Here is a 14,561-nt window from a genome sequence, read left to right as displayed (position 1 = left end):
GTCGTTAATATAGATTGTAAATAGTTGGGGTCCCAGCACTGATCGCTGCGGCACCCCACTAGTTCTCCTGTGAAAGTTCACCAATGGGAATTCCGTTTGTCTCTCCACAGATGCTGCCTGACCTGCTGAGTGTTTCCAGTATTTTCTGTTTTCATTTCAGATTTCCAGAATCCGCAGTATTTTGCACATGCTCCTATAAAAATTCTTTGTCTAAAGTATGAATGGGATTGGAATTTCTGCAGAAATAGGAAGTTGATTCCCATGACGTGGGATTTCTGTATCAAATGCACTCTGGATTTTCGGGTCCTTTGCACTATGGGTTTCGCCGGGTTTCACCCCGGAGCAGCGAGAAATGGGGCAGCAAGGTCTTTAGCGTCCGGTTGCGCTCCTCGGGTCGGGTTTTGCGGTGGCGCTCAGAAGCACTGCCGGGGAGAGCTGCGCCGGGTGTACAACGCCTCTCGTTGCGACACCGGCAGTAGTTTGGACTCGCACCCGACCCGTACGCCCCAAAGTGCGCCCCGCAATGATAGGCAGGGAAAACACAGTGGTCCAGCCCTGCCGGCGGCAGTGAGGTGCATAAAGTGCAAAAAGCTAAGTTCCAGTCTTTATTCTTTTATTTTTTTGTAGCGATTTATGTTGTGGTGGTGTGGGCAATGTTTTTGAAATGTTTTGTTGATTTTTTTTTCCTCTCCCAAGGCCTCTCTCATTGCGCTCCCGGCCCTGCATTTTATTTGGCGAGGTTTTCATTTTTGCGCCACGAAAATTGTACAACGCTTCCCTTTGCGCTCCCTGGCGCAGGGCCCAGATGGCAAAAATGTCTCCACAGCGTAACTTTCCTGCCCCGCCTCCGTTTTCGGGCAGAAACTCCAGCCCCATGGGCCTTATTAATATGAGGAATTGGTGATATGTAATTCACTGTGGGGCACTGATGCAATTTAGTTCGAGCCTTGTCTCACTTATTGTTTCACATTGCTTGTTCTCCTTTGCCCAGAAGCGCGAGTCGGAGCGCACGTTGGATCTTGCTGGGATGCCAACAGGGTCGTCATGCCCACGCGATTTTCTGTGCGAGCCGGTGAGGATGAGGGTCGAGCAGTTTTCACAGTTTGATGGAGTCCGCGAGCTGGAGGTGATTGAGGAGTGTCAGTGCAATGAGAGCCCTACAGGATGTGTTCGGTCACTACTACTGAAAACGTACTTGCCTGACAGTCCATTGGAGATTACTGTGGATGTGGGCAGGTGCTCCACACCAACAGCTCCAGGTACTTCCATCTAGTGGTTAGCTATTAGTAACATTTATATATAGCATCCTTAATAACCTCAGCATGTCCCAAAGCGTTTTACAGCCAATCAGGTACTTTGTGAAGTGTAGTCACTCTTGTACTGTAGGAAATGCGGCAGCCAATTTGCGCACAGCAAGCTCCCACAAACAGCAATGTGAGAATGATCAGATAATCTGTTTTTAGTGATATTGGTTGAGGGATAAATGTTCACAGGACACCGGTTATAGCTCCTCAACTATTCTTCAAAATAGTGCCACTTGAGAGGGCAGATGAGGCCTTGGTTTAAAATCTTATCTGAAAGAACTAATGGGGTGGGGTGGAATCAGCTGTGCTTCCATGCAACTGAAGTGATCTCCTGATCCAGCAGGGCCACCTCATTTAAATCTTTTCAACATACATTATTCCCAGTGTGGAGGGGACACTGTGGCAACTGGTGGGCTGGGAATATGGAATGCAGCAGCTGTTAAAGGGCTGCAGTCCTTATTGGGGATAAGTAAGAAAAACAGAATTGCAAGGTTGGGAATGAATGGCAATCAGTAATCTAAGTTAATCTGTGCAGTCAGATCCAGATTCATGTTAATGCTTCGGTGGGAATAAAGGGAATAAAGGCAACAACAGTCAAGTATAACATTCTGCGCCATTTACTGTCTCTCATGTAGGCTTGTGTCCCATTTATTTGAATCCTTGGGTAAAACAAGGAAACTGAGAGTCTACAGCACATATACAGGCTATTCGGCCCAACTGGTCTATGTCACTGTTTATGCCCCACACAAGCCTCCTCCCACACTCCTTTATCTAGCTTCTCCTTAAATGCATCTATATTATTCGCCTCAACTACTCCTTGTGGTAGCAAATTCCACATTCTAACCATTCTCTGGGTAAAGAAGTTTTTCCTGAATTCCTCATTGATTTTATTAGTGACTATTTTATAACTATAATGCCTAGTTTTGGATTCCCCACAAGCGGAAACATTTTCTCTAGGTCTACTCTATGAAACTGTTGATTAGGCAGCGTTTCGCTGATTGAGAGACTATTGGCTCTCTGGGATTGTAACTGTGAGAGGCTTTAATGGAAGAAAATCACTGCCAGTGCCCTGTTTGTGAGGAAAGGAAGTAAACGCCTTCATCACCCAGCACCATTTTAAACAGGCAGACACTGCGTAAAGAGCTGCCAGGAAGTGGACCAAGGGGAATTCACTCTAGGACCAATTCCCAGTCATCAAAATAATTATGGGGGCTGGAACAGAGGTTGCACATGCCTACAGCCTGGCTTTTAAAAACATGTTTTCTTCTTCCCCCCCCCCCCCCTCGCAGGGTCAGCAGTGCTGTGCTGTCTGGGCTCTGCCCATTTCTGTACCGCTCTTGTGCTAGAGGCAAGGCACTGTTTCCCTCGTGCTACATTGGGGTATCAGTCCTATACAGTCCTGCCCACCCATCGGGGACAGAGGCAGCCTCACCACTGCCACCCCTCCCTCACTAATATTAACCCATTTGCCTTTCTTTCCTCTTATATTTTTATTAATCACAGACCACCGTACCAACCTTTCTTTTTGTTCTATTTTCTCCCAATGTCTCCGAACGGTGTTGCCTTTTGCTCCGGGCTGTAGTCAGCAAATATAGAACTGTATCCACTCTTTCCCAATCCACTCCTCCAGCTCCCTCCTTGTGGCACAGCCAGTGCATTTCTCGGGCAATTGGGGGCCTACTCTTCTCAAAATGTTTTACTTTTTGCGTTAAAAATGATGCATCCTGGTTAATTTCAAACACTTTTAGGCTTCACAATTAACAGCTAATAATTACTCTACTACTAAAAGGACAATAGGTGCCATTTAAGTTTATCCCTATTCAACAGACAAACCCGACCGAAAAGCTACTTCGATACTCACCCTCCCCATTAGCACAGCAAGTCTCCACATCCAATGCCTCCCAGTCCACATACAGAGATACCGCACCAGAACTTCAGATACACACTGAACACACTGAGGCACCACACCAAGACAGCACATGGAAATACCACTCCGAGACAGCACACATCACACCGAGATACCCAATAGAAACACCCCAAGACATCAAATGGCGACACCATAGGGAGACACCACACCAGTGTAGCCTCAGTCTGTAATTTCAGTGCATAATCTGTGTATCGACTCAGGTGGGGTAGATTTGGACTTTGGTCGGCCGCCCATTCCGGCACCTGTGATTTTGAGGTTCCAGGCGCAGGGCGCCAAACAGATGCCCGATGCAGATCGCCAGATTCCGCAATGGAAAACGGGCCAGAGCTGCTGCCAGGAAGGTAAATCGCAATTGTGGAAGGTCAGGTCCTGGAGCGGAAGCGGTCCAGATTTGTGGGGCCTGCAGTGTGTAATCTCAGTATGTAACCTCAGTCTATAGTGAGTGTGTAGACTCAATGTGTGTCACTTTGGTGTGTAATCTCAAGTTGTATTCTCGGGGTTAAATTTGACTTGTGTGCGATGATGTAAAACGTGTGATAGCGAAGCGGCAGCCTGCATTACATCTCCCCAAATTTTTATTTCCATTGACTTCAATAATGTATGTAATGTAATATCAGTAACATACCAGAGGGCTTCCAGCTCACGTGGAACTGCAGCGCAGCTGAAATCAAGTGATGAAGGAGAAAATATTGGGGCAGAAGATAGCTGGGGGTGGGGTCAGGAGGGTGAGGGGTAATCTGACAGTAAGTGACTGTGACAGGAAAGTTGGGTGGTGGTACCCAGGACCATCTAACCTCTTTTTAAAAAAAAAATGAAAATGATGGTAAATATTGTTCTTGGCAGAAATAAAAAGGCTTGGTTGGTGGTCCACTTCTTGGAGGTGGCGGTCATCACCAGGAAAGTTACACAGCACTAGTAGCCAGCAATTGCGTGGCATCACTAACCCAAAAAGTGTAGTCATAGTATTAGTAACAAGTGCTCATTGCTTCTGAGAACTAGAACCATGTAGCTCCCTCTGAGGTGATGGCTGCTTATGTCATTATCATAGGCAGTCCCTCAAAATCGAGAAAGACTTGCTTCCACTCCAAAAGTGAATTCTCAGCTGACTGAACAGTCCAATTCGGGAATTACACTCTCTGTCGCAGGTGGGACAGTCGCTGGAGGAAAGGGTGGGTAGGGAGTCTGGTTTGCCGCACGCTCCTTCCGCTGCCTGCGCTTGATTTCTGCATGCTCTCGGCGACGAGACTCGAGGGGCTCAGCGCCCTCCCAGATGCTCTTCCTCCACTTAGGGCGGTCTTTGGCCAGCGACTCCCAGGTGTCGGTGGGGATGTTGCGCTTTATCAAGGAGGCTTTGAGGGTGTCCTTGAAACATTTCCTCTGCCCATCTGGGGCTCGCTTGCCGTGTAGGAGTATGTAGACTTATGTAATTCTCCCTCAGTAAACCCACGAGAAATTTGGGAAATGCTATCATTAAGAAAAGCCATTTTTTCCTGAAGTATAATGCTCTCATTTTGTTTCACTCCCTGTAGGTGGCTTGGGATGTGTGCCCACCAAATTTGAACCGCTTGTGTTGGAGAGCCCAAATGGATTGGAGCTTATTCAAACTGTGGAATTGTGTGAGGTGAGAGAGAACTGCTACAGACTGCCCCATGTGGAGCAATACTATGTGATCACCATTAATTCCAGCGGTGAGAAGGAAGAGGGGCTCAAGGTACTGGAGGTGTTAATTACTCAGCAGCTACAGTTTGCTCAGTGTTTGGCTGTTGTTCATACACAGGTTCCTGGAGTGACTGTGCCTCTTTGTTGTGGTAATGTTGCAGGAAATCGATGTTGGCAGATGTTTGGGAGTGTGTACTGCAGGAAGTGGCTGTCTCCTGAGGTAAGCACAGCTGGTCCTGGCCCCCTCCCCACCCCCACCAGTGTCTGTTTTCCTAAAGACACAGTCCGATGCTGAGTTTCACTTACTGAGCTGTGCCAGTGGCAGCCATGACTTCTGTGGCAGATCTGGAAATTAAATGAGTTGTTATTGCTGCCTTCAGAGGCTTGCAGGCCAAACTCCCCTGCACTGCTGCAAGTAGCAGAAATGGTAAAAAAAAAATATACTTTGAATGGGGTACAGCTGGGCGATGAGGAAGAGTAGATGGATTTAGGAGTTGCAAGTTTACAAGATATTAAAGCAGCACCTCAAATGGATAAGGTCACAAAAAAGCAAATGGCATACTGGGTTTATAGCAAGATATATAGAATATAATAGTAAAGATGTAATAGTGAATTTATATTAACATAAGAACATAAGAAATAGTAAGATCACACTTGAAAGTACTGTGTGTAGTTTTTGGCTCCACACTATCGGAAGGATGTTCAGACAATAGAGAGGGTACAGTGCAGATTCAACAGGATGCTGCTCGCTATGAGAAATACAAATATGAAGACTGACTTGAAAAATTAGGGCTGTTTTTGTTCGAAAAGAGATTACAGGGTGATTTAATAAAGATGCTTGAAATTGTGAGAGGATGAGACAGAACTGATAGAAACATTCTTTCCAGTGATTGAGGGGCCTAGTGTGAGGGGATATAGATATAAGATTAAATGTAAGAGATTTAGGATGGAGAGCAGGAGCAACATTTTGCATTGTGTGAGGCTGTGGAATGTACTACTGGAGTCAGTGATTGAAGTAGAGACCACCATAAGCTTCTGCCGACCTCTCGCAGTAACATCAGAATTCCCGGAGCAATGGCTGTTTATGAAGTTTCTCCGGGTTTCTGCCGAAGTTACGGAAGAAGATTGGGAGAACCCCTGCGGAATTGTCAACATTTAAGAATAGGTTAGATAGGTGGTTAAAGAAAAGGGAGATCAAGGGATTTTGGGAACAAGGCAGGCACATGGGATTGAGTGAGTTTGCTTTGGTCCAAATGAAGCAGTTCAGTAAGATGGAGTTACCTTCAGAAGATGCAGCAGCGCAGGAATAGAGATGAACAGGGAACCACCATCAACAGAGCAAAAAAACCAGAGATAATTCATTGTTTTATTACTAGGATATTAAACATCAGGGCTCTTTCATTCCCATCTATTGAAAGGATCTGCATACTTTCAGGGTCTTTCTGATGAGAATTCGATTCAAATTTTCACCCCTTTTCTGCCAAACTGTGCTTTAAGAGACCATAACATCATTAGCGGATGAATGCTTAGTGTATTCCTAAAGCGTTCCTTAGATCACTATTTAAGGGTTGGTGTCAGCTCATTCAAATTACTGCTGTATTAAAATAGTGGACAGAGAAGTGCCATGTGAACCTGTTAAGTGATGATGATTCACTGATAACACTAATAGTCATTTCTAGGCTCACATGTCCTTAGATCTTTAATTTAAAATGTTGAATTTACAGGATTCTACTTCCCAGTTTTTTTCCACCCTTTTAATACGCAAGATCATCATCATAGGCAGTCCCTCGAAATCGAGGAAGACTTGCTTCCACTGAAAGTGAGTTCTCAGGTGGCTGTACAGTCCAATGTGGGAATTACATAAGATAGGCCTCTCTTAATAACAATATACCGCTTTACCTCGTCTCCGCAGCAGGTCTCGTGTCATCCTGGTTAACCCTTGTCACTGGATAAAGGCCTAGCTCTGTCAAGCCCATGTGGTGGCTGATGTGCAACGGTCACCACACGTTAAAAAAATTCATGCACAGGCATCTTCCAGCCCCCTCAATTTGAATTCAGGACTGGAACATCGGGTCCTTCATTGAAACACCTGTGAACTCGTGGACGCAAGTCATCCTCGTTCGAGGGACCACCTATGATGATGATCAGCTCCTCTATGACTCTTTTCAATTTTGGTATCCAGCACTATAGATCTTGGCCCTTCACCTTAGGTTTTGCAATCTTAAAAAGGCTCAAAAAATGAAAATGAATATGCTCCACTTACACAGTATAAACAATACCATATTCTTTAATAAGACACATACAGGTTAACTCAATGTGTAACTCAATGAAAGAGATCCAGGGGATGAAATTCAGCCTCCCGATAAGGCCCGTTACCAACGGAATGCGACGGCCGGGCGGCGGAATCGAATGGCCGCCAATTTGTGGCCGCCAGCAAAATTCAGCACGGGGGTGGGGGGGTGGGATTTCTGGCGATCTCCACTTCTGCCCCGTCGCTGCCAAGCGGCTTTAAGTGCGTCATCAGTTATTAGCCGAAGCATAGCTGAGCCCCCACCTCCAGCAAAATTCAAATATCTAATGCCTGCCGAGTGGTGCCCCCAACTGCTTTTTCTGTCGGTGCACCTTGCATTCTGTTTGTGAGCCCTGGCTGTGCAGTGGCCATTAAACTCAAGGGCCCACTGCCACGACCGGCATTTTTATTTTGCCGGAAGTGTAACTCACTGAAAGAGACCAGTCTCTGTGTAACTCACTGAGAGAGACCAGTCTCTGTGTAACTCACTGAGGGACCCAGTCTCTGTGTAACTCACTGAGGGACCCAGTCTCTGTGTAACTCACTGAGAGAGACCAGTCTCTGTGTAACTCACTGAGAAAGACCCAGTCTCTGTGTAACTCACTGAGAAAGACCCAGTCTCTGTGTAACTCACTGAGGGACCCAGTCTCTGTGTAACTCACTGAGAGACCCAGTCTCTGTGTAACTCACTGAGGGACCCAGTCTCTGTGTAACTCACTGAGAGAGATCAGTCTCTGTGTAACTCACTGAGAGGGACCTCTCTAGCTCAATGTAACTCATCGAGAGTTACCCAGAATTTTTGTTACTCGCTAAGAGATATCTGATCTCTGTATAACTCACTCGGAACATTCCAGGTTCAATATAACTATATTGTTTATACCATTATTAAAGACATGTATTTTTAAATAAATTTTGTACTGAAGGGATTTGTTCTGTAATTGTTCTTCAGTGCAGAAAGTATTATTTATTGGCAGAAGATTTATTTGCTGTGCTCCTGTAAGTGATGTGCACTTACAGGAGCACAGTTCAGTTTAATGTTACCGGTTTATTTCAAAGCATGTATTGCAGGAAGCTTTACTATTCTGTACTGTTACCTATGTGCCTCTGAGTTCTGTTCGCTTTTACTTGGGGCTTGGCCACTCGTTATTGCATGCAGTCAATTTAATTGAACAATTTGAAAGGAGGATATTTACTGAAAAAGCAGGGATGCAGTAACTCAATGTTCAGCTCCTTTTTTACTGCATTTTAAAGCCAGGTTGATTTTTGGCAGGATCAGGATGTGTTGAAATATTGGCTACATCTGCATTTTAAAGGCACTGACTGTCAGTCTGGACTCAAAGAAATTTACAGCACAGAAGGAGGCCATTTAACCATCGTGTCTGCGCCAGCTGAAAGAGAGCTATCCAGCCTAATCTCACTTTCCAGCTCTTGGTCTGTAGCCCTGTAGGTTATAGCACTTCCAAGTGCATTTCCAAGTACTTTTTAATTGAGATGAGGGTTTCTGCCTCTACCACTCTTTCAGGCAGTGAGTTCCAGACCCCCACCACCCTCTGTGTGAAAAAAGTTTTCAACTCCCCTCTAATCCCTCTACCAATTATTTTAAATCTATGCCCACTGGTTATTGACACCTCTGCTAGGGGAAATACGTCCTTCTTAGCCACTCTATCAAGGCCCCTCATAATTTTATACACCTCAATTAAGTCTCCCCTCAGCCTCCTCTTTTCCAAAGAAAACAACCCCAGCCTATCCAATCTTTCCTCATAGCTAAAATTCTCCAGTCCAGGCAACATCTTCATAAATCTCCTCTGTACCCTCTCTATGGTAATCACATCCTTCCTGCAACGTGGTGACCAGAACTGCACACAGTACTCTAGCTGTGGCCTAATTATTGTTATACACAGTTCTAGCATTATCTCTCTGCTCTTATATTCTACGCTTCGGCTAATAAAGTAAAGTATCCTGTATGCCTTCTTCACCACCTTATCTACCTGATAGTTCGCATGCCAGACACGAGATTCCCAAAGCAAGCGCTCTGCTCGGAACTCCTTCATGGCAAACGAGCCAAAGGTGGGCAGCGGTAACGTTACAAGGACACCCTCAAAGCCTTCCTGATAAAGTGCAACATCCCCACTGACACCTGGGAGTCCCTGCCAAAGACCGCCCTAAGTGGAGGAAGTGCTTCCGGGAGGGCGCTGAGCTCCTCGAGTCTCGTCGCCAAGAGCATGCAGAAATCAAGCGCGGGCTGCGGAAAGAGCGTGCGGCAAACCTGTCCCACCCACCCCTTCCCTCAACAACTATCTGTCCCACCTGTGATAGAGACTGTGGTTCTCGGATTGGACTGTACAGCCACCTAAGAACTCATGTTAAGAGTGGAAGCAAGTCTTCCTCGATTCCGAGGGATTGCCTATGATGATAATGGTGATCTACCTGTCCGACTACCTTCAGGCATCTGTGGACATGCACTCCAAGGTCCCTGTGTTCCTCTACATTTCTCAGTATCCTTCCATTTATTGTGTATTCCTTTCCCTTGTTAGTCCCTGCCAAATGCATTACCTCACACTTCTCCAGATTGAAGTCCATTTGCCACTGATCTGCCCATCGGACCAGTTCATTGATATCTTCCTGCAGCTATCTTCCTCACTATCAACCACACAGCCAATTTTTATATAATCTGCAAACTTCTTAATCATGCCCTCTACATTCAAGTCTAAATCATTGATATATACCACAAAAAGCAGGGGAGCTAGTAGTGAGCTCTGCGGAACCGCACTGGAAACGGCCTTCCAATCACAAAAACACCCGTCGACCATTACCCTTCATTTCCTGCCACTGAGCCAATTCAACTTGCCACTTTCCCTTGGATCCCATTGGTTTGTACTTTTTTGGCCAACCTGCCATGTGGGACCTTGCCAAAGGCCTTGCTAAAATCCATGTAGACTGCATCAAATGCACTATCCTCACCGACCTTCCTCGTTGCCTCCTCAAAAATTCTATCAAGTTAGTTAGCTCTATCACATATTGAACTGTACCACCTTCTCATTGCATTGTATTTGACCAAAGTTTCTCGGGCAGGATCTATTCTCCTGTTATCAGAGATATTGATGGTCATCCCCCTTTTTTTCAGGGATACTCGGAGTAAGGACAAGTGTATGGTTTGGGAAGGCGGCTCGTCCAATGGCTGCTCCCCTCGGGAATATGAAACTCACACATTCAGGAGTAGACGTGGAAAGATCAGGAATGTCTATACCATCAAATCCTGCAAATGCCATAGGACAAGCTGACAGTGAACAGAAAGAGGATGCAGAATTGTACCAACAAACGCTGTGAGCACCACTTGTGGGAAGGTGGTGCTGTGTGTCAGATCTCTAGATTCCTCTCCACAATGCAGAGCCAGTAAAAGTAGGGACTGTCACACAACTAAACATCACTCTGCTGGCTTGCGTAATGTTTTATTTTAACCTCAGTTGTTTGCTCCTCCTTTCCCAAAGCCACTTGAATATGGTTACAAGGCACCAGTACTTCTCCCATGTCCCCATTTCTTGATTTGTGTGCAGCAGTATCCAATGGTGTCCCCATCTGATGCCTATACTTTCCAGCAGGAGCTACTAGACATGGTCCAGGAGCAGTAACCTCTGGCTAAGTTCTCACATCCCTCGTAAGGGCACCAGGCTCAATGGATAAATATCGCAAATTCAGCATAAACTAGGTATTGAGCCCGGGACCCGATCGCAACTTACACGAATGGGTAATCTGCAAACTCGGAGAGGGAGGCCCGTTGGTGTAAGGGCGTCTCAGCAGCGATCACCCAGAGCCACCAGCAACAAAGCTGAAGTGATGCCATGATGCTCTGATAAAGGAGACGAGGTCAGGGAAGGACTCATCGAATTGCACGTTAGTGAAACCTTCAGCTCCACAGGGAGCTCTCAGGAGGTAATTGAACCCCCCAGGGATCTACTAATGGCTGCACAAGTTCCGTGGCCTTACCTAGGACTTCAGCGGGACTCATGCCAATTTTCAGCTAGTATTGGTTTCCTGAAGGCCTGTTGAGGACATTTTGGACAGAATTCCCAGGTTTGCCCACAGGCATCCCCTTGATGTGTGGGGTGGGGGGAGGTGGAGAGCAGGTGTAGGATTTAGCCTCTTTCCTCCTTTGGAAAATCATTTAAGACTTTATATGGGCAGTTTTGCAGCGAAACCAGATTCTGATCCATTTGCAGGTCCCCTGAACAGTGACTTGCTGCACTTCTGCCCAAGGCCCAGTTGGAATTTCAGGCCCTTCATCTTTATGCACCAATTCTCTGAGCCCTGTGTGTAGCCACTGGGAACTGATCGAATGTTAAACTGGGCTGAACCTATTGCAGTGGATTGATCCCATTTTAGCAGAGAGACATTAAGCAAAACAATCTGAGGAAAGACATCAGGCAGTCCAGGATTGTTCCCAATGACTGCTATATTGTTGATTGAGCTGCAATAGTTCTGTATTCAATGTGCTAATACATTTGTTCAGTATGGATACACTGTACCAGATGTAAAATAACTCCTTTTGTGTAAATAAATAATGATGAAAACTTGGTTCTTGTGCTTGTCATGCTGCAGCACCTTTTGATACATGAGGGGTTACACAGACACCTGTGATCGATGATTCACGGTTTCAGGTCGCGTGGCCTAACGGATAAGGTGTCTGAATTCGATTGCGACCGTGACGTTATCAGAAAATTGCACGTTCGAATCCTGCTGTGGTCAATTAGTTCACCGCATGAAATGTTATATCACCAGCAGCAGAGTGGCGCAGCAGAAGCGTGCTGGGCCCATAACCCAGAGGTCGATGGATCGAAACCAACCTTTGCTAACTGCAATCTTTAATGTGGGTGCGGCCAACATTTCCACCACAACCAATCCCAGCCTTGACAAGGGTTGATTTCTAAAATCATTCCCAAAAAGAGTTTCAGGTCAATGATGCTTGAGTCATTTAAAAAAAAAAAAGAATGAAACATTATTCTGTGCTCAAGATTAATTAAAGGATATAACTAATGGAGCGAGGTGATGGAATGAAGCCTCACCAATTGCTCCTGCCGCTGGTCAAATTGGTGTTGGATGCTGACAGCTAGCACACAGCAGGATGGTCCTGTAAACCTGTCCGCAAACAGCAGGCTGATGAGATGGTTCTGAAGTGTCTCTTAACGCAACACTTAAACAATGAGGTAACTCAAATGAGCACAACTCGTCGGAGCGCTATGACAACCATGCTCTATTTATAACATTCATATCTCCACCAGTGTAAGCTTTTGGAATGAAGTTTTTCTGTTGATTTAACATGTGGAAATGGAGAGTGCCCTCAGGACAGTGTTCCCACTGTCTTTCACTGAACTCCCTTCTGATTCATATGACTTAGCAGATTTACTTTTAAAAATAATTTTGGTTCTTTGTGTCCAAGCTGAGGAACGTCACTGTTAAGGAATGGACTATTTTCCACTTTTATCACCCGCCGTCAGCAGTAATCACTCCCGGGTCAGGTACAACACAGATAAATGCCTGGGGCAAGATATTCTTTGTGCTCTAGATAAAGCAAAACTGTAAACCCATTTCCAAAGGATGTATTTATGATATTGCTGTACTTAGTGCACAGTGGCAATCTTCCTACAGTACAACAGTGACTAAATTAAAGATTACATTAGCTGTAAAGCACTTTGAGATGTCCTAAGGTTGTGAAAGGCGCTGTATAAATGCAAGTTCTTTATTTATTTTCACTCATGACTTAACCTCAACCTCAGAACAGCACCCTCTACTGTGCTCCCTATGTATTTCTCACACCTTAATGATCTCTCTGAATGAGATTACCAATTTGAGGCAAATTGTAAGGATTGGAGTGGAACTGCTCCATACACATTTCCCATAGGAACCGTACACCTGACAGAGAGGGGGCAACTTCCAACCCATCAGCCTGGGCTGGATTTTAATGTGGGCACCTGTAGTGAAAGGGCAGTGTCCTAACTTGTCATGGTCTGAAGTAAACTGATGAGAGAGTTGCGTAAACCCAGAAAAAGGCACATTTAATGCTCTCTATCGCTAAGAAATGTTTGCCATATATTGTGGCTCATGATTATTATGGAATCATAGAACGATACAGCACAGAAGGAAATCATTCAGCCCATCGCGCCTGTGCTAATTAGTCCCACTCCCCTGCTCTGTCCTCATAGCCTTGTAACTTTTTTCCCTTAAAGTATTCATCCAATTCCCTTTTGAAAGTTACTATTGAATCTGCTTCCAACTCCCTTTCAGGCCGTGAATTCCAGGTCACAATAACGCACTGCGTTAAAACATTTTCTCATGTTACCTCTGGTTCTTTTGCCAATCACCTTAAATCTGTGCCCTCTTGTTTACTGACCCTTCTGCCACTGGAAACAGTTTCTCATTTACATTATCAAAACCCATCATGATTTTGAACACCTCTATCAACACCCCTCTTAATCTTCTCTCTTCTATAGAGAACAACCCTAGCTTCTCCAGTCACTCCACATAACTACCCTGGTACCATTCTAGTAAGTTCCCTTAACATCTGTCCTAAAGTGCAGTGCCCAGAATTGGACACAATACTCCAGCTGAAACCTAGCCAGTGTTTTATAAAGGTTCATCCAAATTTCTTGCTTTTGTACTCTATGCCTCTATTTATGAAGCCAAGGATCCCGTATGAATCATAGCATTATATAAGTTTACAGCACGGAAGGAGGCCATTTTGGCCCATCGTGTCCATGCCGGCCAACAAGAGGCTATCCAGCCTAATCCCACTTTCCAGCTCTAGGTCCATAACCCTGCAGGTTATAGCATCTCAAGTGCACATCCAAGTACTTTTGAGAGTTTCTGCCTCTACCACCCTTTCAGGCAGTGAGTTCCAAACCCTCACAACCCTCTGCGTGAAGAAATTTCCCCTCAAATCCCCTCCAAACCCTTTTACCAATTACTTTAAATTTATGCCCCCTGGTTGTTGACCTGTCTGCTAAGGGAAATAGGCCTTTTCTATCCACTATATCTAGGCCCGTCATAATTTTATACACCTCAATGAAGTCCCTCATCCTCCTCTGTTCCAAGGAAAACATCCAGCCTATCCACTGGATAGCTAAGATTCTCCACTCCCGGCAACATCCTCGTAAATCTCCCCTTTACCCTCTCCAGTGCAATCACGTCCTTCCTGCAATGCGGTGATCAGAACTGCACGCAGTACTCCAGCTGTGGCGTAGCCAGTGTTTTATACAGTTCAAGCATCACCCCCTCCACTCTTGTATTTTATGCCTCAGCTAATAAAGGCAAGCAGTCCGTATGTTTTCTTAACCACCTTATCTACCTGGCATGCTACTTTCAGGGATCTATGGACATGCACTCCAAG

At 45.4% G+C, this 14,561-nt stretch overlaps 1 protein-coding gene across 1 annotated transcript in view; it reads left to right on the top strand.

Moving 5' to 3' along the window:
• The window catches only part of pnhd (pinhead), a 79,100-nt gene extending 68,639 nt beyond the window's left edge, over positions 1-10,461 (top strand). The window contains exons 4-7 of the mRNA XM_070860683.1: positions 992-1,259; positions 4,761-4,942; positions 5,052-5,110; positions 10,305-10,461. Coding sequence (XP_070716784.1) covers positions 992-1,259; positions 4,761-4,942; positions 5,052-5,110; positions 10,305-10,461 — 666 coding nt within the window. The remainder of the gene's footprint in view (positions 1-991; positions 1,260-4,760; positions 4,943-5,051; positions 5,111-10,304) is intronic.
• Positions 10,462-14,561: the final 4,100 nt, after the last annotated feature.

The sequence above is a fragment of the Pristiophorus japonicus genome, chromosome 18, assembly GCF_044704955.1.
Source record: "Pristiophorus japonicus isolate sPriJap1 chromosome 18, sPriJap1.hap1, whole genome shotgun sequence".
NCBI lineage: Eukaryota > Metazoa > Chordata > Chondrichthyes > Pristiophoridae > Pristiophorus > Pristiophorus japonicus.
The sequence above is the reverse complement of the archived record's forward strand: the minus strand, read 5'-3'. Positions and strand labels throughout refer to the sequence as shown.